This window comes from Pan paniscus, chromosome 20 (assembly GCF_029289425.2).
Source record: "Pan paniscus chromosome 20, NHGRI_mPanPan1-v2.0_pri, whole genome shotgun sequence".
Classification (NCBI taxonomy): domain Eukaryota; kingdom Metazoa; phylum Chordata; class Mammalia; order Primates; family Hominidae; genus Pan; species Pan paniscus.
Genome location: NC_073269.2, coordinates 53,946,851 through 53,973,936, shown reverse-complemented (window position 1 = coordinate 53,973,936; position 27,086 = coordinate 53,946,851). Strand labels below are relative to the sequence as shown.

General features: G+C 49.2%; 1 protein-coding gene and 1 pseudogene across 1 annotated transcript; both read left to right on the top strand.

Annotated features, from left to right (window-relative positions):
* The first annotated feature begins 271 nt into the window (after window positions 1–271).
* On the top strand, window positions 272–21,950 carry TPRX1 (tetrapeptide repeat homeobox 1). The gene is made up of 4 exons (XM_057300598.2): window positions 272–351; window positions 786–856; window positions 15,779–15,948; window positions 16,472–21,950. Exons 1-4 carry the CDS (start codon window positions 272–274, stop codon window positions 17,681–17,683), a joined length of 1,533 nt encoding a protein of 510 aa, XP_057156581.2. The 3' UTR covers window positions 17,684–21,950.
* A 2-nt stretch (window positions 21,951–21,952) lies between these two features.
* Window positions 21,953–26,356, top strand: LOC129394717 (large ribosomal subunit protein uL23-like; annotated as a pseudogene).
* Window positions 26,357–27,086: the final 730 nt, after the last annotated feature.

The window sequence follows — 27,086 nt, the reverse complement described above, 5'->3', positions numbered from 1 at the left end:
TCAGAATCTCGTCAGGATTTTTCTGTAGAAATTGATTGTCAAACTGATTCTGAAGTTGCTATGGAAATATAAATGATCTAGAATAATCAAAGCAGTCTTGGAAAAATAAAACGAGTTGGAGAACTTACGCTACCTGACTTTGAGACTTATTGTAATGCACATGATTGCAGCTGGAAAAAGTGGGGTTAAGGATTAAGAAAATGTGGCACATATACACCATGGAATACTATGCAGCCATAAAAAAGGATGAGTTCATGTCCTTTGCAGGGACATGGATGAAGCTGGAAACCATCATTCTGAGCAAACTATCACAAGGACAGAAAACCAAACACCGCATGCTCTCGCTCATAGGTGAGAATTGAACAATGAGAACACTTGGACACAGGGTGGGGAACATCACACACAGGGGCCTGTTGTGGGGTGGGGGGCAGGGGGAGGAATAGCATTAGGAGAAATACCTAATGTAAATGATGAGTTAATGGGTGCAGCAAACCAACATGGCACATGTATCCATATGTAACAAACCTGCACGTTGTGCACATGTACCCTAGAACTTAAAGTATAATAAACAAAAAAAAGTGGGGTTAAATTCTGGGGACAGTCTGAAGATGTATGGAACACTGGAGGATCCTTGGATCAGGTTGTTGATGAGTTTCACTCCAGGCTCTACTGCAGGATGGGGGTGCTCCTCATACCTGCACCCCCTTAGCTCCCTAACACATTCATCCTATTTAATCTTTTGCAAAACTCTTACTGACATCTTGTTTCTTGTCTGCCCTTGTCAGGAGGATGGGGCCCTGTCTGTCTTGTTCTCAGCTGTATTCCCAGTACCTAGGACTGTCCCAGACACACAGCAGTAAGTGTGTGTTCAATAAATGTGAAAGAAATGGATGGATGGATGGATGGATGGATGGAGGGATGGATGGATGGATGGAGGGATGGATGGGTGATGGATGGATGATGGATGGATGGATGGATGGGTGATGGATGGATGGATGGATGGATGGATGGGTGATGGATGGGTGGATGGATGGATGGATGGATGGTGGGGCAGAACCAGGTAGAGACACTGGCACAGAGAAGTGGTGTGATGTTTTCCCAAAAGGACCAAGGGTCTGTGATTGCAGCACTGTGAGGTCAGACTGTGGGGCTGCCCACTAGTGTTTGAATCTCTGGATGCTTCAGGGATCATATTGTTCCTGCGTTAATTCATTCAGGCTCTAACTGTGCCATGAATCCCTGCTTCTACCAGGTCCCATGCCTGGTAGTGGGTGCATCCACTCAGCTCCTTGTCCTCACTGGACAGAGGAGCCTACGGATGCGGCAGAGAGAGGCTGGCAGGGCCAACAAGGGAGGGCCCTGAACACGGCTGAGTCGGGAGGGTCTTGCCAAGAGCTGGCATGGAGCCACATGAGTTTGGGTTTAAATCCTGTTGTTTTCTCACTGCGTGGCCTTGGACCCTTCATGTGGGCTCCTGGGCCTCAGTTTCCTCCTCTGCAAAGTGGATACAGTGACAAGCTGTCACAATGAGCCCTGGGAATCCCATGGGAGCAGGGGAGGAAGCTGACCTCATCCATCTTCTAGGAATCCCAGGCAGACTTGAAGGTGAACAGTGGGGCTAGGGGACCAAAGAGATTTAAATTCTACCCCTGGTTCTTCCACTCATCACCTGTGTGACCTCGGGAATTGACGAAACCTCTCTCAGCCTCAGTTTCCTCCTCTGAGAAAGGGACCTCTGAGCTCCGTGGGGCTGTGGCGAGCATCCTAAGAGGCCATATCGCCTGGTGATCAGGAGGGCACAGGCTCCGGGGCAGGTGCTGGCCCAGCTCTGGCTCTGCCGCTGACATGCAAGACAGAACTGGAGACTACACTTCTCTCAGCCTCAGTTTCCTCCTCTGTAAAGTGGGGATGATACCAGAAGCCGCCTGGGAGGAAGTTTCCATGGAGTTATTGTTCCCTGAGATCTTGTTCCCAAGGTCTGTGGTGCATGCAGTGTGTGAGAAGCTGGGACCTGTGGGCACCTCCCTCCTTCCCAGGCTCAGTCTCCCTGCCTGTAGAATGGAGTTATCCGTGTGTCTGCACCACCAGGTGGCTGTGAGCATTCAGGCCTTACCTGTGAGAACAACTGCTCAGGTGGGAACCTGGGACCCAGTGGGTGCCAAACTCCACAGCTCTGAGAACCAGCCTTGGGCCTCCCAGGCTGATCCCCAGGGCAAGGACACTGATCTCCCTTGTTCCACCATTTGAGATCATAAAACATCAGTGCCTGATATTCAACCAGGTTGCAGAAGACTTATACAGGCATTTCAAAAGTGAGAATAGCAAATAATCCACCAGTGTATAAAACTGGGCTCACATTCATTGATCATCAGGGAAATGCAAAAGAAAAGCTCACAGTGGGCTGGGCGTGGTGGCTCACGCCTGTAATCCCAGCACTTTGGGAGGCCAAGGCGGGCGGATCACGAGGTCAGGAGATCAAGACCATCCTGGCTAACATGGTGAAACCCCATCTCTACTAAAAAACACAAAAAATAGCCGGGCGTGGTGGCGGGCGCCTGTAGTCCCAGCTACTCGGGAGGCTGAGGCAGGAGAACGGCATGAACCTGGGAGGCGGAGCTTGCAGTGAGCCGAGATTGTGCCACTGCACTCCAGCCTGGGCGACGGCGCGAGACTCCATCTCAAAAAAAAAAAAAAATTCCCACGGGTTTGGGAGGCCAAGGCAGGAGGATCATTTGAGGCTATGGATTAGAGACTGAGGCCGGCCTGGGCAACATAGTGAGACCCTATCTCTACAAAATAAAATATATTAGGAGGGGAAGGAGGCCAAAAAAATATAATTTTAAAAAATTAAAAAGAAGGCCAGGCACAATGGTTCACACCTGTAATCCCAGCACTTTGGGAAGCCAGTGGGAGGATCGCTTGAGCTCAGGAGTTCAAGACCAGCCTGGCCCACATGGCAAAACCCCGTCTCTACTAAAAATACAAAAAATTAGCCGTATGGTGGTGCGCGCCTATAATCCCAGCTACTCAGGAGGCTGAGGCATGAGAATCGCTTGAACCCGGGAGGCAGAGGATGCAGTGAGCCGAGACTCATCACACCACTGCATGCCAGCCTGGGCAACAGAGCAAGATCCTGTCTCAAAAATATATATATAAATATAAATAAATAAACAGAAAAACAATATTTGGGTCAGCCGTGTTTGCCTCTCAAAACCGTGCCCTCAACTACCCCGCTACACATGACCCAGAGTCTAAATAAGACTTGTCCCAAGTCCCAGAGAAACACTCCAGGGTCCTCTCCAGCTCTTGAAATTTAAAGTAACCGAAGGTTCAAAGAGCTTTTGTTGATATTGACTATGTATCTATTGCTACTTACTGTATTGGAAATTACTTCTTTTTACATTTTTTTTTTGAGACAGGGTCTTGCTCTGTTGCCCAGGCTGAAGTGCAGTGACGTGATCTCGGCTCACTGAAGCCTCAACCTCCTGGGCTCAAATGGTCCTCTCATCTCAGCCTCCTGAGTAGCTGGAACTACAGGTGCACACCACCACACCTGCCTTTTTTTTTTTTTTTTTTTAGAGACAGGGGTCTCACTATGTTGCCCAGGCTGGTCTCAACCTCCTGATCTCAAGTGATCCTCCTGCCTGGGCCTCCCAAAGTGCTGGGATTACAGGCATGAGCCACTGGGCCTGGCATGAAGTAGAAATTAAGTGTGGAATTTTAAAAATACTTTTGAAGATTTTGAATTTTACTTAAAGTATATTTTGAGCCAGGTGCGGTGGCTCATGCCTGTAATCCCAGCACTTTGGGAGGCCAAGGTGGGTGGATCATGAGGTCAGGAGTTCAAGACCAGCCTGACCAACATGGTAAAAACCCATCTCTACTAAAACTACAAAACTTAGCCGGGCATGGTGTTGCACGCCTGTAATCCCAACTACTCAGGAGGCTGAGGCAGGACAACCGCTTAAACCCAGGAGGCGGAGGTTGCAGTGAGCCGAACTCACACCACTGCACTCCAGCCTAGGCAACATAGCAAGACTGTCTCAAAAAAAAATATATATATATATATGTATATATATATATATATATATATATTTGTGTGTATATATATATATAATTTATCTATTTATTGAGCTAGGCACAATGACTCACGCCTGTAATCCCAGCACTTTGGGAGGCCAAGGTGGGTGGATCACGAGGTCAGGAGTTCGAGACCAGCCTGACCAACGTGGTAAAAACCCATCTCTATTAAACTACAAAACTTAGCCGGGCATGGTGTTGCACGCCTGTAATGCCAACTACTCAGGAGGCTGAGGCAGGACAATCGCTTTAACCCGGGAGGTGGAGGTTGCAGTGAGCCGAACTCACACCACTGCACTCCAGCCTAGGCAACATAGCAAGATTGTCTCAAAAAAAAATATATATATATATATATATTTTTATATATATATATAATTTATCTATTTATTGAGCTAGGCACAATGACTCACGCCTGTAATCCCAGCACTTTGGGAGGCCAAGACGGGCAGATCACTTGTGGTCAGGAGTTCAAGACCAGCCTGGCCAACATAGTGAAACTCCCTCTCTGCTAAAAATACAAAATTAGCCAGGCATGGTGGCACATCGACAAGAGCGAAACTCAGTCTCAGAAAAAACAAAAATGTATTTTTAATTCTGTATCAAATTCTTTGTCATGTTTTACTTGGACAGCTCCAAAATGCAAGATGCTTCACATCAGAGGTAGACCCCAGGACTCTGCAAAGATTCCTTGCAGTTCAGACCTTTCCAAAACATTCCCAGCTCTGGAAACCTCAGGTCATCTCTGAGGGCGTTGATCAGACACCTCCAGACCCCCATGCTTGCACTCCCCTTCCCACTCTCCAGGCCCCCATTATCCCTAAAGGAACAGAGAGGGGAGAGCGAGTAGAAAGTCAGGGTGGAGGTTAATGATAAACTTTATTCTTATTTTTTAAGACAGGGTCTTGCTATGTTGCCTAGGCTGGTCTCAAGCTCCTGGGCTCAAACGATCCTCCTGCCTTAGCTTCCCAAAGTGCTGGGATTACAGGCGTGAGCCACAGCGCATAATAAACCTTAAAAATCAACAATGTTGACTGGGCACTGTGGCTCACACCTGTAATCCCAGCACTTTGGGAGGCCGAGGTGAACAGATCACTTAAGTTCAGGAGTTCGAGACCAGCCTGGCCAACACGGTGAAACCCCGCCTCTACTGAAATACGAAAATATGCTCTGCATGGTGGTGGTTGCCTGTATTCCCAGCTATTGGGAGGCTGAGACAGGAGAATCCTTTGAACCCAGGAGGCAGAGGTTTCAGTCAGCCGAGATCACGCCACTGCACTCCAGCCTGGCTGACAGAGCAGGACTCTGTCTCAAAAAAAAAAAAAAAAAAATCAGCAATGTTGGCACCCTTCTAACCCCTTAAATGTGGTTCCCTAAACAGCCAGGGAATATGCCTGTGTCCACTCCCTGCCTCTCCCCACCCCACCCCCACCCCCACCCCGCCCCCACCCCGCCCTTCTCTGTCCCCTCTGTCTTCTGATCTCCCTCGTCCTCTGCCGCCCCCTGGTGGCCGTCCTGGCCCCTGGGTCTCCCCAGCGATGCCTCTCTGACCCTGTCCTAGTCCCATTTAGCAAATGTTCCAATCCTCTTAGGCCAGGCCAGGCCAGCCTCAGCAGAGCAGAATTAGATCCGATTTGGGGGTTGGGGGACAGACTTCCAGGATATAATGAAAACTCCTTCTGCTTGTCAGACCCTGGAAGGGGGTAGACACAAAGCAACTCACACACTGGGACCCCACAAGGGACAACGAGGAGGGGAAACTGAGGAACAGAGAAAGGGGGAGACAGAGGGGCAGGGTGGGGGGACGCCAAGGGGCAGAGAGGGCACCTGGAGGCTGAGAGATCTTGCTCCCCGCGCCTGGAAAGTGTCTTCCCAGCTTGGCTCTCGCCGCCACGGTCACCGGAGTGCCTAGTGCCTCCACCTGCAATTCTGGAACAACTCCCCTCTCTACAAGGACCTGATTCCCTCATCCAGAGTTACTTATTAATTCTTGGCATGTGGCCTTTTGTTTTTTGTGTGTTTTGGGGGGGTCGTGGGCTTTTGGGGAGTTTTGTTTGTTGTTTGTTTGTTTGTTTGTTGAGACAGGGTCTCACCCTGTTGCCCAGGCCGGAGTGCAGGTCGGGGAATCACTGCTCATTGCAGCCTCAACCTCCCAGACTCCAGTGATCCTCCCACCTCAGCCTCCCAAGTAGCTGGGACTACAGAAGCACGCCACTCCGCCTGGCTAATTTTGGCGGGGGGGGGGTTGTTTTATTTATTATTATTTATTTATTTATTTATTTTTGAGACACAGTCTCACTCTGTCGCCCAGGCTGGAGTGCAGTGGTGTCAGCTCGTCTCACTGTAACCTCCACCTCCTGGGTTCAAGCGATTCTCCTGCTTCAGCCTCCTGAGTAGCTAGGATTACAGGCGCGTGCCACCATACCTGGCTAATTTTTCGTATTTTTAGTACAGACGGGGTTTCACCATGTTGGCCAGACTGGTCTTGAACTCCTGACCTCAAGTGATCCACCCGCCTCGGCCTCCCAAAGCGCTAGGATTACAGGCGTGAGCCACCAGGCCCAGGCTTTTTTTGTTTAGTTTTTGGTTTTGGGGGGTTTTTTTGAGATGGAGTCTCGCTCTGTGGCCCAGGATGAAGTGCAGTGTTTCTCACTTAACCTTTGCTTTATTCTGTTTCTCTCTTTTAATTTCTGTCTCAGTGTGATCTTGGCTCACTGCAGCCTCCCCTCCTGGGTTCAAGCGATTCTCCTGCCTCAGCCTCCCAAGTAGCTGGGACTACAGGCACACACCACCATGCCCGACTAATTTTTTGTACTTTTAGTAGAGACAGAGTTTCACCATATTGGCCAGGCCGGTCTCGAACCCCTCACCTCAATTGATCCTCCTGACTCGGCCTCCCAAAGTGCTGGGATTACAGGCATGAGCCACCATGGCTGGCCTTTTTTTTATATTTTTTAAGAGAGACAAGGTCTCGCTATGTTGCCCAGGCTGGTCTCGAACTCCTGGCCTCAAGCAATCCACCCACCTCAGCCTCCCAGGGTGCTGGGATTACAGGCATGAGCCATAGCGCCCAGCCTATTCTGTGATTCTTTGAGTAACGCCTGCCTTCCCCCACCTGGACAACGAGTTCCCTGAGAACAAGGACTGCACCCGTTAACTCTCTGGAGGTGCCTAGATCAGTCCCTTGAATGTACTGAGCACTTAATAAATACAGACAGTTCTCAGGCCGGGCGCGGGTGGCTCACTCCTGTAATCCCAGCACATTGGGAGGCCGAGGTGGGCGGATCACCTGAGGTCAGGAGTTCAAGACCAGCCTGACCAACATGGAGAAACTCCATCTCTACTAAAAATACAAAATTAGCCGGGCATGGTGGCAGGTGCCTGTAATCCCAGCTACTTGGGAGGCGGGGGCAGGAGAATTGCTTGAGCCCAGGAGGCAGAGGTTGCAGGGAGCTGAGATTGCACCATTGCACTCCAGCCTGGGCAACAAGAGCGAAACTCCGTCTCAAAAAATATATATAAAATAAATTAAAAATAAATAAATACAGGCAGTTCTCCTCATTCTTACTTGTTATGTTCTGTGAAGTTGCCATTAGCCGGGCGCGGTGGCTCACGCCTGTAATCCCAGCACTTTGGGAGGCTGAGGTGGGCGGATCACGAGGTCAGGAGTTCGAGACCAGCCTGGCCAATATGGTGAAACCCCATCTCTACTATAAATACAAAAATTAGCTGGGCGTGGTGGCGCGTGCCTGTAGTCCCAGCTACTCAGGAGGCTGAGACAGGAGAATCGCTCGAACCCGGGAGGCGGAGGTTGCAGTGAGCCGAGATCGCGCCACTGTACTCTAGCCGGGGCAACAGAGTGAGATGCTGTCTCAAAAAAAAAAAAAAAAAAAGTTGCCATGAACATGGTCTCAGCCAATAAGGAACCACTGCTCCCAGGGGAAATACAGATTTGGGGTCCCACAAGGCTCTGCTCACACTATTGTCATCAATCGATCAGTACCTCACCCTGGTTCATGCGTGTTTCGGTTTAAAGACACCTTATTGAATATATGTTGTTGATTCATTCAAATTAAACTCAGGCCCGGCCAGGTGCGGTGGCTCACACCTGTAATTTTAGCACTGTGGGAGGCTGAGGAGGGCTGACCACCTGAGGTCAGGAGTTTGAGACCATCCTGGCCAACATGGTGAAACCCTGTCTCTACTAAAAACACAAAAATTAGCCAAGCATGGTGGCGGGCGCCTGTAATCCCAGCTACTCTGGAGGCTGAGGAAGAAGAATCCCTTGAACCCGGGAGGCAGAAGTTGCAGTGACCCGAGATCACTCCACTGCGGTCCAGCCTGGGTGACAGAGAGAGATCCTGTCTCAAAAAATAAAATTAAAATAAAAAAACAGAGAGCAAGGACAGTGTTTCAAGAATGAATGTCCAGACACCGAGAGGAACCCCAATGTCAGAAAGACATTGAACAACAAGATTCTAGAAAGCAAAGGCCAACCTCATGCCTTTGTCACCCCCACTCTGATCTGCCCCAATATTGTCTTCAAAGCCCAAACAACTCCTTGTTGCCCATGTGCCCCTCCTGAACCCCCTCCCCCTGCACCAAGAGATACCCTCACAATGCAGAGGATGGGGAGGTGTCTGTGGGCCTCTTGGGGGCAGGAGCAAAGATGAGTCAACCCCACCAAGAGGTCAACCCCATCAGAGCCCACAGGCATAGGGTAAAAGAGGAGATTGAAGAATTGATGGAAGGCTGGACGCGCCTGTAATCCCAGCACTTTGGGAGGCTGAGGCGGGCAGACCACAGGGTCAGGAGTTCAAGACCAGTCTGGCCAATATGGTGAAATGCTGTCTCTACTGAAAATACAAAAATTAGCCGGGCGTGGTAGTGGGCACCTGTAATCCCAGCTACTCAGGAGGCTGAGGCAGGAGAAGGGTTTGAACCTGAGAGGCAGAGGTTGCAGTGAGCCAAGATCTGGCCACTGCACTCCAGCCTGGTTGACAGAGCAAGACTCTGTCTCAAAAAAAAAAAAAAAAAAAAAAAAAATTGATGGATAAGGAGAGAGCTATTGTTTCTGTTTCTGTTCTGAAGGAATCAAATAAGAATGGTGTTTTTTTTTTTTTTTTTTGAGATGGAGTCTCACTCTGTCGCCGGGGCTGGAGTGCAGTGGCACAATCTCAGCTCACTGCAACCTCTGCCTCCAGGGTTCAAGTGATTCTCCTAACTCAGCCTCCCAAGTAGCTGGGATTACAGGCGCCCTCCACCACACCCAGCTCATTTTTGTATTTCTAGTAGAGACAGGGTTTCGCCATGTTGGCCAGGCTGATCTTGAACTCCTGACCTCAGGTGATCCGCCCACCTCGGCCTCCCAAAGTGCTGGGATTACAGGTGTGAGTCATTGCGCCTGGCCAAGAATGGATTTCATAATCCCTTCTTCACACTTTTCCACCGACTTCATTCCCACTTACATCACTTTTGCCCCAGGCTTCAGAAGACCTCCCTCCATCCACCTGACTCGAGGAATTTGGCCATTGCCTGGGGAGCCCCAGGAGGAATCTCCAGAAATTCCATCCAACCCTGAAGACACATCAGGACGAGAAAAGGCATGGGGACTTCTGTGGGCAGGGTGTTGACGAGTCCTAGGGTGGCATTCAAGGCCAGAAATGCTTCTTGTTTTCCAGGTTGTCCATTAAAAAATAATAATTATAAACAGCAGGAAATAGAGAAAATAGACATTCCGCGTCATCTCTGGGTAATTACTTTTGCAGGAGTTTTTATCTTTGTTGTTATTTATTGTTCATTCAAATATATTGTGCTCACACCTGTAATCTCAGCACTTTGGGAGGCCCACATGGATGGATCACTTGAGGTCAGGAGTTAAAGATCAGCCTAGGCAACATGGCAAAACCCCGTCTCTACAAAAAATACAAAAATTAGCCAGATGTGGTGGCACATGCCCCTGTCCTCTCAGCTACTTGGGAGGCTGAGGTGGGAGAATGGCTTGAGCCAAGGAGGGAGAGGTTGCAGTGAGCCGAGATCATGACAGTGCAACGCAGCCTGGGTAATAGAGAGAGACCCTGTCTCCAAAAAAAAAGAAAAGAAAAAAGAATATGTATATGTATAATATATATTTTTTTGTATGTGCTTATTAAATGTGTACATTCTTCAAAATAAACAATGTGACTGAGACAGCATTTGATATGGAAAACACAAACTCAATCATTTAGTACATTATTACTCAGCACCTTTGAGCTTTTCCTATTACAGACATGGGGATTTGGGAGGGAAAAAAAAAGCCCAACAAAGTCTCTGTGTTCAAGACACATTTATTTCAGCAAACAGCAAGCAGACATCCACCAGGCAAACAAAACAACAAATACATTAAAAATCATCATTTCTTACTAATTGGTTACCACTTCATCCCTTTCTTAAACTTTCATTAGCATTCCATAGTCTGAGGCTGCCACAAATTAATCATCTAATTTGTGGGCGTGAATTAATCCAATTAACTCAGTTGATATTTCAAAGAAATGTTACACTGAACACTGATATCTGCGCTTATTCACAGCGGAGCAAGTATTTTCCCAGGATAAGTCTCTTACAATAAAACATTGAGGCCAGGCACGGTGGCTCACACCTGTAATCCCAGCATTTTGGGAGGCCAAGGTGCGCGGATCACTTGAGGTCAGGAGTTCAAGACCAGCCTGGCCAACATGGTGAAACCCCATCTCTACTAAAAATAAAATAAAAATTAAATAAAAATTTAAAAATTAGCCAGATGTGGTGGCAGGCGCCTGTAGTCCCAGCTACTCGGAAGGCAGGAGAATCACTTGAACCCAGGAGGCAGAGGTTGCAGTGAGCCGATATCTGCATTAAAGTGCAGAGCCACTGCACTTTAGTCTGGGTGACAGATTGAGACTCTGTCTCAATAAATAAATAAATTAAATAAGAAAATTGGCCAGGCGTGGTGGCTCACACCTGTAATCCCAGAACTTTGGGAGGCCGAGGCGGGTGGATCACCTGAGGTCAGGAGTTCAAGACCAGCCTGGACAACACAGTGAAACCCCGTCTCTACTAAAAATACAAAAATTAGCCAGACATGATGGTGGGTGCCTGTAATCCCAGCTACTCAGGAGGCTGAGGCAGGAGAATTGCTTGAACCTGGGAGGCGGAGGTTGCAGTGAGCTGAGATCGCGCCATTGCACTCCAGCCTGGGCAACAAGAGTGAAATTCCATCTCAAAACAAATAAAGAAAATAAAATAAAATAAGAAAATTACCCGGACATGGTGGTACTTGCCTGTAGTCCCACCTACTCAGGAGGCTGAGGTTGCAGGACCGCTTAAACCCCAGAGTTCGAGGTTGCAGTGAGTTTCGATTGACTCCACTGCACTCCAGTCTGGGCAACAGAGCAAGACCCTGTCTCAAAAAAAATCAATCATTGAGTCAAAGGGTACTATACACATTTCATCCTTTAATAGATGTCACAGAGTCAATTTCAAAAAAAAAATCTCCAAAAATATTTTACCAACCTACACTTCATCAATGGCAAGAGAAAACCACATTCTCTGGGTCTACACTTGATCCATCTCTTTGATCTTGGCCAATCCACAGGGCAATATGCTGAGTATTGCATTAATTTATATTTTTTATTGATATGTCATCCACGTAATATAAAAGTACCCACTTAAAGTATACAATTCAGGGCTGGGTGCCATGGTTCATGCCTGTAATCCCAGCACTTTGAGAAGCTAAGGAGAGCGAATTACTTGAGGCCAGGAGTTCGAGACTAGCCTGGCTAACATGGTGAAACCCCATCTCTACTAAAAATAGAAAAAATTTTTTACTGGGTGTGGTAACACACACCTGTAATCCCAGCTACTCAGGAGGCTGAGGCATGAGAATCACTTGAACCCAGGAGGCAGAGCCGAGATCAATCCACTGCACTGCAGCCTGGGCAACAGAGACTCTGTCTCAAAACAAATACATAAATAAATTTAATTAAATAAAGTATACAATTCAGGCCGGGCACGCTGGTTCATGCTTGTAATATCAGTACTTTGGGAGGCAAGGTGGGCTGGTTGTTTAAACTCAGGAGTTCGAGACGAGACTGGGCAACATGGCAAAACAAAAAGAAAAGAATAATCATAAAGTACAAAATGAAATGGTTTTGGCCGGGCGCGGTGTTTTACACCTGTAATCCCAGCACTTTGGGAGGCCGAGATGGGTGGATCACTTGAGGTCAGGCATTCGAGACCAGCCTGGCCAACATGGTGAAACCCATTCTCTACTAAAAATACAAAAAATTAGCTGGGCGTGGTGGTGCATGCCTGTAATCCCAGCTACTTGGGCGACTGAGGCAGGAGTATCACTTGAACCCGGGAGGTGGAGGTTGCAGCAAGCCGAGATCACACCACTACTGCACTCCAGCCTGGGTGACAGGGCAAGATGCCATCTCAAAAAAAAAAAATTAAATCGTCTTTAGTCTGTTTGCAGAGTTGTGCCTCCATCACTACAGTCAATTTTAGAACATTTTTCACCGTCCCCAATAGCTATCTCCATAGCTATTCCCAGTTGGTCCCAATTTTCCCTTCTCCCCAACCCGTAGAAACCACTAATCTGCTTTCTGTCTCTATGGATTTGCCTATTCTGGACACTTTGTATAAATAGAATCGTATATGTGCTTTTGAGTCTGGCGTCTTTCACTCGGATCATGTTGGCAAGGTTCATCCATGTTGTAGCACGTATCAGAGCTTTATTCCTTTTCATGGTTGAGTAATATCCCATTGTGTAAATATATGACATTTTGGGTTTCTATTTTTTGTGGGGTTTTTTGGGGGATGTTGTTTTGTTTTTTGAGGCAGAGTCTCCTTCTGTCACCCAGGCTGGAGTTCAGTGGCACCATCTCAGCTCCCTGCAACCTCTGCCTCCCGGGTTCAAGTGATTCTCCTACCTCAGCCTAACAAGTAGCTGGGATTACAGGCTCCCGCCATCATGCTTGGCTAATTTTTTGTATTTTTAGTAGAGACGGGTTTTCACCATGTCGACCAAGCTGGCCTCAAACTCCTGACCTCAAGTGATTCGTCCACCTCAGCCTCCCAAAGTGCTGGGATTACAGGCGTGAGCCACCGTGCCCAGCCACTTTTATTTATTTTGAGATGGAGTCTCACTCTGTTGCCCAGGCTGGAGTACAGTGGCACAATCTCCACTCCCTGTAGCCTCCGCCTCCCGGGTTCAACCAATTCCCCTGCCTCAGCCTCCCAAGTAGCTGAAATTCAGGTGCTGGCCACCACGCCCAGCTAATTTTTGTATTTTTAGTAGACAGGGTTTCACCATGTTGGCCAGGCTGGTCTTAAACTCCTGACCTCAGGTGATCTGCCTGCCTCAGCCTCCCAAAGTGCTGGGATTACAGGCGTGAGCCACCGCGCCTGGCCATGCAGCATTTTATTTATCCATGCATCAGTGGATCGATGTTTTCAGCATTTTCTCCTTTTGGGCAATAGTGAATCATGCTGCCGTGAACTTGCTTATATTTAAATGTCTATTTTCACAAAATAGTACCAGTGAGCTTGTTCATCTGTTTATGTCTTTATTGACCAAATAAATAGCCATGGTGCAAAATCTCTGTGGTCACTACTGTGTTCCCAGCATGTCCTGTAGATGAAGCCAGACAACGTGTGCGATGAGGAATCATTGCTGGGGATGCCGCTTTCTACAATAGAACTCTAAGTAGCAGGTGAAAACAATGAGCCAGACCCGTGGTAACAATGTCTACGTTTTATTGAATTTTGAAATTGATTGCATGAGTCATTTCTAGTTCCCTGCACCATGAGCCTTGTCAATCTCTCTAATCCCTGAACCCACGTGGGTCCTGCCATGGGGAAATGAGGACAGCCAGGTGTCTGACAGAGAAGACGCATCTCTGAGGGATCCGATCTCTGTAGACCAAGGTCATGGGTCCCCTGTATCATCAGCAGTAGGTTCATTCACTCACAAGGGCAGACCAGCAGCGGTCCATGGGCACGTCCATCAGACCTGTGCCCCCTCCTGATACAGGTCTATGCAGCTTGGAGAGGCTGGGCTCATGTGAACCCAGCACAAGAGCCCCGTATATAAACTGGAATAAACCAGCACTGAGGTCATTTACTCTCCAGAAGAAACCAACAGAGGTCTATGTGAATGCCTATCAGAACTTCACCCCATAGGCAAATCCACTACAGAAACCAAACCATTATCAGCAGGGCCAGTGTGTACTAAGCTCTGCTTACACCTATAGGCACCTAGGGAGCAATTTTTGGAATGGAGAGTAGGGGCCAGAGTGGCCTTGAGGTACCAAAGAGGAGGTTGCAAGGTCATCCAGGAAGGAGGGATGGTGGCTGGACAAGGCAGGCAGCCCAGGAGCCGGAAGGAGTGGGTAGACTCACTGGCATTGGTCACGCGGGGCCCCAGCCCTGGGAAGGAATAAGGATGACTCCTGGGGGCTGGCTGGCAGTGCCTCTCCTGAGATGGGGACCCCAACCACAGGTCATGATGTTGACTCCCCCAACCAAACCCGCATGGAATGCCACCTCACCTGGGCTAGGGCCCATGAGGGTGAAACCAAGGCTGTGTTGTCCACTGAGGTTCTCCAGCTCCTAGCACAGCTCGGCAGGCAGTACCTGATCAGTGATGAAGGATTAATCCATCATTCAACTCCTCCAGGGGGCGGGACTGCAGGGCAGGGTGGGAAAGGGAGGGTCCCGGCAGGGTGGGCCAGGGTGGGCACAGCAGAGAAGTGATTTAAGAGCCAAGCCCTTGTCAGTACACACTTGTGTTTGGGAACAGATCAGGACTCAGGATGCAAGACCCTGGTCATCTCCAAGGTGAGTGGGGACAGAGGTGTGAGGGGTCTGGGCTGATCCTGTGGCTGAGGCTGCAGAGTGCAAATCTGGGCAGCCAGAAAAGGGCTGGGCCTGTGCGGGCGGCTTCCTGTCCTGCAGACGGGGGAGAACTTAGTGGTGTCTGGGAAATGAAAAATCATGCAGCTGGGTGTAGCGTCTCACGCCTGTGATCCCAGCTCTTTGGGAGGCCAAGGTGGGAGGATCACTTGAGCCCGGGACTCTGAAACCAGCCGAGCCAACATAGTGGAGACCCGTCTTTAGCAAAAATACAAAAATTACCCAGGGGTGGTGGTGCACACCTGTGGTCCCAGCTACTCGGGAGACTAAGGCGGGGGGTTCCTTGAGCCCAGGAAGTGGAGGCTGCCTTGAGCCGTGATTACATCACTGCACTCCAGCCTGGGTGACAGAGCGAGATCCCCTCCAAGAAAAAGAAAGAAGGAAAGAAATTAAACCATGCAGTTGAGTGGAGCAGAGGACTGGGCAGGTGGCGGCTCCCCTGCAAGTGTCAGGGTCCCTATAACCCTTGGATGGGAGGGGACGGGGCAGCTGGGGAGGGTTGAGCAGGCCTGAGGCAGCCCCGTCTGCTCCGAGGTGAGGCGCCTACGCTGCCTGCCTTCCCAGGAGCTGTTATCGCGCCCATTTCCTAGATGTGGACCCTGAGGCCCAGAGAGGAGCAAGGTCTGGTCTGGATACCAGGCTGCTATCTGCGGTGCCGCCCCAGCCCACACTGCCTGGGCTCCTGGCCTGGCGCAGGGGACGGGGTCCCTAGGGGGGCTGGGGGCTGCCTGGGGGTTTCTGTGACCTGTTTCCCTCCCGCCCCCAGGCCCTCCCCTGGCCCTGGACCCTCCAAGGAGACAGCGGCAGGAGCGCACGGTCTACACTGAAAGCCAGCAGAAAGTGCTAGAATTTTACTTTCAGAAGGACCAGTACCCGAACTACGACCAGCGACTGAATCTGGCGGAGATGCTCAGCCTCAGGGAGCAACAGCTGCAGGTCTGACCCCCACCCCCACCCCGCCCGCCCCAGTCACCCCAAGGAGCCTCCCCACCGCTGTCACTCACCGGGGCCTGGCCCGCCCGACCACCTCCCGCCCTGCCACGCAAGGGGTCCCGCCAGTGTAGACCCAGGCTGCAACCTGAGTCCTGTTCCAACTCTATGCTAGCCCAAACTCGCCCACATGATCGGCCCAGGCTGTCCCCCACGGGGTCTCCCGGTGCCCGGACCTCAGGCACCCGTGAGAACCCGCAGTCCCTCCCCTCGAACCCTCCCTGGCCCCCCGGGCACCTGGGTGGCAGACCCCGCTCCTCCCATCCCACGCCACCCTCCTCCCCCTACTTTTCCCTCCCTCTTCCCTCCCTTCTCCAGGCCTCGGAGCCGGGGCCCTCTTTTGGTGGGGTGGGGGCTGGGGGGCTGTTGAGCACAGGGAGAGGCTTGAGGCTGGCCCCGACCCCAAACGGCTCACTGGGCCGCGCGAGCCCCTTCTTCACACCTTCTCCCTGTCCCCTCTGCCCCCCAGGTGTGGTTCAAGAATCGCCGCGCCAAACTAGCTCGGGAGCGGCGGCTCCAGCAGCAGCCCCAGCGCGTCCCTGGGCGGAGAGGCCGAGGAGCCCGCGCTGCGCCCCTAGTCCCTGCAGCCGCTGCCTCCGCACCTCAGCCGGGCCCCTCGGGAATCCTTCCAGCGGCGGAACCCACGATCTGCAGCCTCCACCAGGCCTGGGGTGGCCCTGGGTGCAGAGCCCAGAAGGGCATCCCAGCTGCCCTGAGTCCAGGCCCTGGCCCGATCCCTGCCCCAATCCCAGGCCCAGCTCAGGTCCCAGGCCCACTCCCTGACCCAATCCTAGGCCCAGCCCAGATCCCAGGCCCACTCCCTGGCCCAATTCCAGGCCCAATTCCAGGCCCAGCTCAGATCCCAGGCCCAATCCCAGGCCCAATTCCAGGCCCAGCTCAGATCCCAGGCCCAATCCCAGGCCCAATTTCAGGCCCAGCTCAGATCCCAAGCCCGATCCCAGCCCCAATCCCAGGCCCAATTTCAGGCCCAGTCCAGATCCCAGGCCCATTCCGTGGCCCAATCCCAGGCCCGATCCCAGGCCCAATCTCAGGCCCGATCCCAGGCCCAATCTCAGGCCCGATCCCAGGCCCAATCTCAGGCCCAAACCCAGACCCGATCCCAGGCCCAATCTCAGGCCCGATCCCAGGTCCGATCCCAGGCCCAATCTCAGGCCCGAACCCAGGCCCGATCCCAGGCCCAATCCCAGGCCCAATCTCAGGCCCAGGCCCAATCATAGGCCCGATTCCCAGCCCAGCCCAGATCCCAGGCCCAGGCAGACTCCAAGGCCCAGGTCCCATCTTAAGTCCTGGCCGGATGCGAAGCCCTGGCTCACTTCCAGGCCTAGCCCCGATTTTAGGCCCAGGCCCAGGCCCAGGCTCAGGCTCAGTCCCAGTCCCAGCTCCAATCCCAGGCCCAGGATCACTCCCAGCCCCAGCCCCCTTATGGCCTCAGAGCCCCGATGCCTCCGACTTCTTGCCAGACAACCAGTTATTCCCTCACTTCACAGAGCTGCTCCCACCCCTAGACCCCTTGGAGGGATCCTCAGTCTCCACCATGACCTCTCAGTACCAAGAAGGGGATGACTCTATGGGCAAAAAACACTCAGGGTCTCATCCCCAAGAGGAGGGTGGCTCTGTGAATGAAAATCACTCAGGCCCCAGGTTATTACTGGATTTATAGGGGGCCTGTGCCTGCAAAGTTCTTCAGATCCCAGTGGGCCTGGAGTGGCTGATCTACACTGCTGGTGACTTTCTGCAGTGAATGCATTACCCTTTACCCACCCTGCTGCAGGTGGACATTTGCTGTCTTCCACTGTGCAGCCATCACAGGTGGCTCTGCTGTGAATGTGCCTGCCTCTCATTTGAATTGAGCCTGAGCGTTTCTCTGCTGGGATTGGAGTCGCTGCTCACTGGGATATCTGGCATTAGTGGATGCTGCTCGAGAGCTTTCTAAAGGGCTTTTCCCAGTGCTTCTGATGGTCAGCATCTTCCCCAACACTTAGGATTGTGAGACTTTTTAATGTTTGTCGATCCAATGACTTGTGGTTTTGTTGTGGTTGTAATATCCATTTCCCTGATGATTGAGAAGTTAAACTCTCACATGTTAATTGAACCTTAGAAATCTTCATAATGTGTATTTGTTTACCCCTTTTCCTTCATTTATTTGAATGTATTCTTATATTCTCTTGGCAATTAAATTTCTGCAGACGCCTTTCCTATTTGCATTTTGTTTCATTAGTATTTCTTGATTTTAATGTTGTCTATTTCACTGCTTTTCAAATTACCTATTGTTATGGACCAGTTTTGTCTTGTTTTATTTTTCATTTCCATCAGTGGCAGACTGATAATGTTGTAAAACACAATGAAGTTATTAATAAAAATTAAAATGGGCCAGGCACGGTGGCTCATGCCTGTAATCCCAACACTTTGGGAGGCCAAAACAGGTGGATCACTTGAAGTCAAGAGTTTGAGACCAGCCTGGCCAACATGGTGAAACCCCATCTTCACTAACAAAAAAAAAAATACAAAAATTAGCCGGGCATGCTGGCAGGTGCCTGTAGTCCCAGCTACTTGGGAGGCTAAAGCAGGAGAATCACTTGAACCTGGGAGGTGGATGTTGCAGTGAGCTGAGATCGTATCACTGTACTCCAGCCTGGAGTACAGAATGAGACCTTGTCTAAAAAATATAAAATAATCAAATAAAATAAAATGACTTTTACAAAATATCTCAATATATCTGTATTTTCAAATTGACAGAAAAACTTCTAAAAGCTGGTGTTTCTAAAAGTCCTCTGTTACTAATTGTTACTAATTGGAGACAAAGCCCACAGGTGGCACCAGTCTGAGGTGTCCAGCTTACTGCTTCAAAAATTGCTACATTTTCTCACTTTTGCCTTCTAAGAGTAATGCTTTTTTTTTTTTTTTAATAGCTTGTCTAAAATGTCTTTCTCCAGGCCGGGCACAGTGGCTCACGCCTGTAATCCCAGCACTTTGGGAGGCCAAGGAGGGTGGATCACCTGAGGCCAGGAGTTTGAGACCAGCCTGGCCAACATGGTGAAACCCCACCTCTACTAAAAGTACAAAAATTAGCCGGGTGTGATGGCACATGCCTGTAATCCCAGCCACTCAGGAGGCTGAGGCAGAAGAATCGCTTGAACCCAGGAGGCGGAGGTTGCGGTGAGCCGAGATCGTGCCACTGCACTCCAGCCTGGGTGACAGAGTGAGACTCCATCTCCAAAAAAAAAAAAAAAAAAAAAAAACTTTCCCCAAGATCAGGTAAACAGCAGGAAAAAAAGAAATCTTGCATTATCACATGATGATGAAGGTATTCCATTTTTTTCTCTAAATTTTTATAGTTTTACCTTTCATATTTAGGTCTTTAATACATGTATAATTGACTGTTTATGGTGTGAGGTAAGGATTTTTATTTTCTCATGGATTTCTAATTGTCAATTTATTGAGAAGCTTGCAATTTATTTTGTATTTTGTCATAAATCAAGGGTTCATTAATGTATGAGTCTGTATCTACAAACTCTTTTGTATTTTATTTTTTGTTTTTTTTTTTTTTGGAGACAGTTTCACTCTGTTGCCCAGGCTGGAGTGCAATGGCATCATCTCAGCTCACTGCAACCACTGCCTCCCAGGTTCAAGTGATTCTCATGCCTCAGCATCCTGAGTAGCTGGGTTTACAGGCGTGCACCACCATGCCCAGCTAATTTTTTGTATTTTTAGTAGAGATAGGGTTTAGCCATGTTGGCTACGTTGGTCTTGAACTCCTGGCCTCATTGATCCACTAGCCTCAGTCTCCCAAAGTGCTGGGATTACAGGTATGAGTCACCACACCTGGCTTTTTTTTTTTTTTTTTTTTTGAGACAGTATCTTACTCTGTTGCCCAGGCTAGAGTGCAGTGACACAATCACAGCTCACTACAACCTCAACCTCCCAGGCTCAACTGATCCTCCCACCTCAGCCTTCTGAGTAGCTGGGACCACAGGCACACACCACCATGCCTGGCTAATTTCCTTTTACTTTTTGCAAAAACAAGGTCTCACCATGTTGCCCAGGCTGGTCTTGAATTCCTGGTTCAAGTGATCCTCCCACCTTGGCCTCCCAAATTGCTGGGATTACGGGTGTGAGCCACAATGACTGGCTCTACAGAAAGTCTCTATTGGGTTCTTGGTCTCTATATCCTTGCACCAATAGCATGCCACCCTTTGCCTCTGTTCTCTCCTCTCCTGCTTCTTCTGCCATCACCTTGTGGCCATCCTGGCCCCTGTGTCTTCCCACAGCTAGTTCTCTGACCCTGTCCCAGTCTAATTTAGCAAATGCTTCAATCCTCTTAAGTCAGGCCAGCCTCAGCAAAACATAGGGAGAATTAGTGCGGATTTGGGGGAAACATGTGACAGGCTGTGGTTGGAGGTGGGGACAGACTGCCGGGATATAATGAAAAATGCTCCTGCTCCTCAGAGAGACCCTGAGAGGGATGTACACAGAAAACCACACTGAGACTGTCCCAAGGGAGGCAGAGCGATGGGAAAAGGGAGAGACTGAGGGGGAGGGAGAGAGGGAAAGTGAGGTGCAAAGAAAAGGGGAAACTGAGGCATGGGAGTTTCCTGCCCTCAAAACCAGAACAGGTAGGGCCTCCCCAGCCCGTGTCACTTCCCACGTGACAGCAGCTGTCCTATGTGCTCTAATATCCTTACAAAAGGTCCTTTGAGGCTGGCAGCCTGTAATCCCTTTGCCTACGGGGGGTTACGCCAAACATCAGGGTGTTTAAGTCCCTTTCTGAGAAGACCAAAAAGATTCAGTCTGAGCATGTACCAGGCCACCCAGCCAAAGAGCACAGCCCTTAACTCCTCCACTCTATCGAGTGATACCAAGCTCATCTGCTTCTTGGACTGTTTGGAGGAGGACCTGTGGACAGCTGGATGTCCATGAGACTTTGGGTATCAACTATACCTTCTCCATACGTGTGGGGTGTGAGCAACATGGAGCTGTGTCATTGACATGCCCAGCACAGAGCCTAGCTTACAGGAAGCTCGGAGGAAACGGGTGATCTTATTATTCTGCCATTTAGACAACACCCTCTTCCCATATCTCTTCCCTCCTCTGACTCATCTCCTACCTCTCTCTGCCCTGTGCAGACCCATGCTCCCCTTCCCTCTCCTTCCCTAGTCTCTCTCCCTCCCTCTCAGTCCCTGCGTTTCTCCCTAGCCGGTCTCCCTGGCCTTGACCTAATCTAACTCACCACCTGCCCCAATCCTCTTAGAGCCAGGTGAGGCGGCATCTGCAGAATCTCAGCCGGGTCACAGAAGAGTTGAAGGGGAGATGGGACATATTGGTGGATGATGTCAAAACCCTTCTCAAGCCCGTGCTGGCACCTTCTCATGCCTCCTTACTGGCCGTGAGACTTCAGTTATAGCAGTAGGTGCTGTCAGGGTCTCCTGGAGCCCTTCCCCTATATTAGCCCCAGAGAGACTCCTCAGGAAGACAAAACAAAGCTGCAGAATCTGCTGTCCCCGATTGGGGCAGTGAGTGGAACAACGTGTTGTAGATGTTCCGCAGACACACCTGATTTTCTCTGCATATGTGATGAAAAATGTAAACCGGCCGGACGCAGTGGCTCACGCCTGTAATCCCAGCACTTTGGGAGGCTGAGGCGGGCCGATCACGAGGTCAGGAGTTCGAGACCAGCCTGGCTAACACGGTGAAACCTCGTCTTTACTAAAGATACAAAAATTAGCCGGACGTGGTGTCGGGCACCTGTAATCCCAGCTACTCAGGAGGCTGAGGCAGGAGAATCGCTTGAACTCCGGAGGCAGAGGCTGCAGTGAGCCGAGATCGTGCCACTGCACTCCAGCCTGGGTGACAGGGCGAGACTCTATCTCAAAAAAAAAAAAAAAAAGTAAACCCTTCCACTTTTTTCTTCTGCCTTTTGGCTGCAGTCAGCTCTGGGAATGGGGATGGAATGGAAATTTATTTTTAGTTCTGTATTCATTCACTTTCTTTTTTTTTTTTGAGACGGTCTTGCTGTGTCACGCAGGCTGGAGTGCAATGGTGCTATCTTGGCTCACTGCAACCTCCACCTCCTGGGTTCAAGCAATTCTCGTGCCTCAGCCTCCCAAGTAGCTGGGATTACAGGCGCCCTCCACCACACCTAGCTAATTTTGTATTTTTAGTAGAGACAGGGTTTCACATGCTGGCCACGCTGGTCTCAAACTCCTGACCTCAAGTGATTCACCTGCCTTGGCCTCCCGAAGTGCTGGGATTACAGATGTGAGCCACCACGCCCGGCCTATTCACTTTTGTACACTTAGAATGTCTTGCTAGAGAAGTGCTTTTATTTTATCATTACAGAACTGTATCTTGGATAAAGTGGTAACTCTTGTAGCTAACATAAGAAAATATCTACAGAATAAACACACACACAGACACACACAGACACACACACACACACACACACACTCAAACTCCTGGGATTAATTCATGAATTTGGCAAGGTTCCAGGATACAAAATCAATAAACAAAAACCAATTGTATATCTTTGTGTTGTGTGGGAATTTTTTTTTTAAAAAAAGAAACAAATTATATTCCTATATAATAGCAACAAAAAATTGGAAAATAAGTTTTTTAAAAACACTATTTACAAAAGCATTAAAAAACATAAAATAGGCTGAGTGTGGCGGCTCATTCCTGTAATCCCAGCACTTTGGGAGATCGAGGCAGGAGGATCGCTTGAGGCCAGGAATTCAAGACCAGCCTGTACAACACAGCAAAACCCCATCTACACAAAAAAAATAAAAAATAAAACTAGCTGGGCATGGTGGTGCACAGCTGTCGTCCCAGCTACTTTGAGGCCAGGAATTCAATACCAGCCTGTAAAATAAAGCAAGACTCCATCTACACAAAAAAAAATTTAAAATAACACTAGCTGGGCATGGTAGTGCACAGCTGTAGTCCCAGCTACTTGGGAGACTGAGGTAGGAGAATTGCTTGAGCCCAGGAGTTTGAGGCAGCATCACTGCACCACTGCACTCCAGCCTGGGCAACAGAGCAAGACCCTGTCTCAAAATACACACACACACACACACGCACGCATGCACATACACCTATAAAATGCCTAGGAAGAAAGTAGGATGTGCAGGACAGCTACGACCACAATTATCAAAACATTGCCCGTAGAAGTTAAAGAAGACCTAAATAAGGCCAGGCACGGTGGCTCACGCCTGTAATCCCAGCACTTTGGGAGGCCAAGGCAGGCAGATCATGAGGTCAGGAGATAGAAACCATCCTGGCTAACACAGTGAAACCCCGTCTTTCCTTAAAAAAAATACAAAAAAATCAGCTGGGCCTGGTGGCAGTCCTCTGTAGCCCCAGCTACTCGGGAGGCTGAGGCAGGAGAATGGTGTGAACCCGGGAGGCAGAGCTTGCAGTGAGCAGAGATGGTGCCACTGCACTCCAGCCTGGGCTACAGAGCGAGACTCAGTCTCAAAAAAAAAAAAAGAAAAAAAAGAAGACCTAAATAAACAGAAAGGCATCTGATGTTCATGGATAGTCTCCCCAAATCTGTCTATAAATTCATTGCAATCCCAATCAAAATCTCAGTCAAGTTTTCTGATAAAACTGATAAGATGATCCTAAAATTAGACGGAAATGCGGATTTAGAATAGCCAAATAATCTTGAAAAAGAAGAACAAAACTGGAGAACATATACTACCTAATTTCAAGATTTATTATTAAGCTACAGTAGTCAAGAAAGTGTGTTATGAGCATAAAGATCAACAAAGAGATCAGTAGAATAAAAGAGAAAATCCAGAAATAGATCCACATATGCAATCAACTTGTTTTGAACAAAGTATCAAGTCAATTTGATGAGAGGATGGGGAGTTTAACAAATGGTCCTGGGCCGGGCGCGGTGGCTCACACCTGTAATCCCAGCAGTTTGGGAGGTTGAGGCGGGCAGATCACAAGGTCAAGAGTTCGAGACCAGCCTGGCCAATATGGTGAAACCCCATCTCTACTTAAAATACAAAAAATTAGCCAGGCGTGGTGGCACATGCCTGTAATCCCAGCTACTTGGGAGGCTGAGGCAGGAGAATTGCTTGAACCTGGGAGGCGGAGGTTGCAGTGAGCCGAGATCAGGCCACTGCACTCCAGCCTGGCGACACAGAGAGACTCCCTCTTTTTTTTTTTTTTTTTTTTTTTTTTTTTTTTTGAGACAGAGTCTAGCTCTGTCGCCCAGGCTGGAGTACGGTGGCGCGATCTCGGCTCACTGCAACCTCTGCCTCCCGGGTTCACACCATTCTCCTGCCTCAGCCTCCCGAGTAGCTAGGACTACAGGTGCCCGCCACCACACCCGGCTAATTTTTTGTATTTTTAGTAGAGACAGGGTTTCACCGTGTTAGGCAGGATGGTCTTGATCTCCTGACCTCGTGATCCGCCCACCTCAGCCTCCCAAAGTGCTGGGATTACAGGCGTGAGCCACCACGCCCAGCAAAGACTCCATCTCAAAAAAAAAAAAAAAAGGTCAAAAACAAAAATTAACCTTGTCTTTTCACAAGATGGTGCCGAAAGCGAAGGAAGCTCCTGCCTCTCCTAAAGCCCAAGCCAAACCGAAGGCTTTAAAGGCCAAGAAAGCAGTGTTGAAAGCCGTCCACAGCCACACAGAAAAGATCCGCAGGTCACCCACCTTCAGGCGGCCCAAGACAGCGCGACTCCGGAAGGAGCCCAAATATCCTCGGAAGAGCGCCCCCTGGAGAAACAAGCTTGGCCACTCTGCGATCATCACGTTTCCGCCGACCACTGAGTCCGCCATGAAGAAGATAGACGACAACAACACACTTGCCTTCATTATAGATGTTAAAGCCAAGGAGCACCAGATCAAACAGGCTGTGAAGAAGCTCTGATTCGGCCTGACGGAGAGAAGTCACATGTTCAACCGACTCCTGGTTACAATGCTTTGGATGTTGCCAACAAAATTGGGATCATCTAAACTGAGTCCAGCTGGCTAATTCTCAATATATGTATATCTTTTCACCATAAAAAAGTAAATAAATAAAAATAAACTGGGCTGGGCGCGGTGGCTCACACCTGTAATCCCAGCACTTTGGGAGGTTGAGGCGGGCAGATCACCTGAGGTCAGGAGTTCGAGACCAGCCTGACCAACATGGAGAAACCCCATCTCTACTAAAACTACAAAAAATTAGCCAGGCGTGGTGGTGCATGACTGTAATCCCAGCTACTCGAGAGGCTGAGGCAGGAGAATCACTTGAACCCGGGAGGTGGAGGTTGCAATGAGCCAAAATCACGCCATTACACTCCAGCCTGGGCAACAAGAGCAAAACTCTGTCTCAAAAAAAAAAAAAAACAAAACCTTGACTCCCACCTCACTCCAAATGAAAAGCTACAACCAGGAAGCTTCTAGAAGCATCCATAGGAGAATATTTTAAAGTCTTGGAGTGAGCAAGGATTTCTTAGACCAGGCTGGGCACAGTGGCTCATGCCTGTAATTCCAGCGCTTTGAGAGGCTTTGGCAGGAGGATGGCTAGAGCCCAGGAGTTCAAGACCACCTGGGCAACATGGCAAAACCCTGTCTCTACTAAAAATACAAAAAAAGCCGGGCATGGTGGCTCATGCCTGTAATCCCAGCACTTTGGGAGGCCGAGGCCGGAGGATCACCCGAGGTCAGGAGTTCGAGACCAGCCTGACCAACATGGTGAAACCTTGTCTCTACTAAAAATACAAAAATTAGGTGTGGTGGCTACTCCAGAGGCTGAGGCTAGAGAATTGGTTGAACCCAGGAGGTGGAGGTTGCAGTGAACCAAGATCGTGCCACTGACTCCAGCCTGGGTGACAGAGCCAGCCTCCCATCTCAAAAAAAAAAAAAAAAAAAAGATATGCAAAAAGGCCAGTAAGCCCATGACATCAAAAATCATCAGGGAAATGCATATTAAAACTAAAATGGACCACATGCAGTGGCTCACGCCTGAAATCCCAGCACTTTGGGAGGCCGAGGCAAGTGGATCACAAGGTCAAGAGATCGAGACCATCCTAGCCAACATGGTGAAACCCCATCTCTACTAAAAATACAAAAATTAGCTGGGTGTAGTGGTGCATGCCTGTAGTCCCAGCTACTTGGGAGGCTAAGGCAGGAGAATTGCTTGAACCCAGGAGGTGGAGGTTGCAGTGAGCCGAGATCATGCCACTGCACTCCAGCGTGGCGACAGAGCAAGACTCCGTCTCAAAAAAAAAAAGCTTTGGGAGGCTGAGGCAGGAGGACTGCTTGAGACCAGTCTGGGCAATATAATGAGACCCCATCTCTACAAAAATATTAAAATTAACTGAGCATGATGGTACACACTTGTAATCCCAGCTACTTAGGAGGCTGAGATGGGAGGATCACTTGAGCCCAGGACAAAGATACAGCAAGCCATGATCACTATACTCCAGCCTCAGTGACAAAGCAAGACCCTGTCTCGAGAAAAATAATAAATAAGAAATAAACATATGTCCACAGGAAGACTTGTACAAGAATATTCACAACAACTTTATTCATAAAAGACCAAAATAGAAACAGCCCAAGTGAATGGTTAAGCAAATTATGGTATGTCCATACAATGGACTATAACACAGCACTGAAAAGGAACAAGCTGTGGATACACATGTGATATGGAAGAATCTCAAAATCATTTATGTTGGGTGAAAAAAGCCAGACACAAGAGGTTGTATGTGATGCAATTTCATTTCTATGAAATTCTAGAAGATATGGAAATAATCTGTAGTTATAGAAAGCTCTATATGATACTATTTCATTTATATGAAATTCTAGAAGAGACAGAAGTAATCTATAGTTAGAGAAAGCAGATTGGTGGTTGCCCAGGCAGGTCTGGGAATGAATATAAAATGACTGCAAAAATGTCCCAGGGAAATTTGGGGGCTGATGGATGCTTCTTGTTTGGGTGCTGGTATCATAGTTGTATACTTTGTTGTTGATGATCCTTTTTTGAGACGGGTCTCACTGTGTCACCCAGGCTGGAGGGCAGTGGCACAAACATGGCTTACCGCAGCCTTAAGCTCTCAGGCTC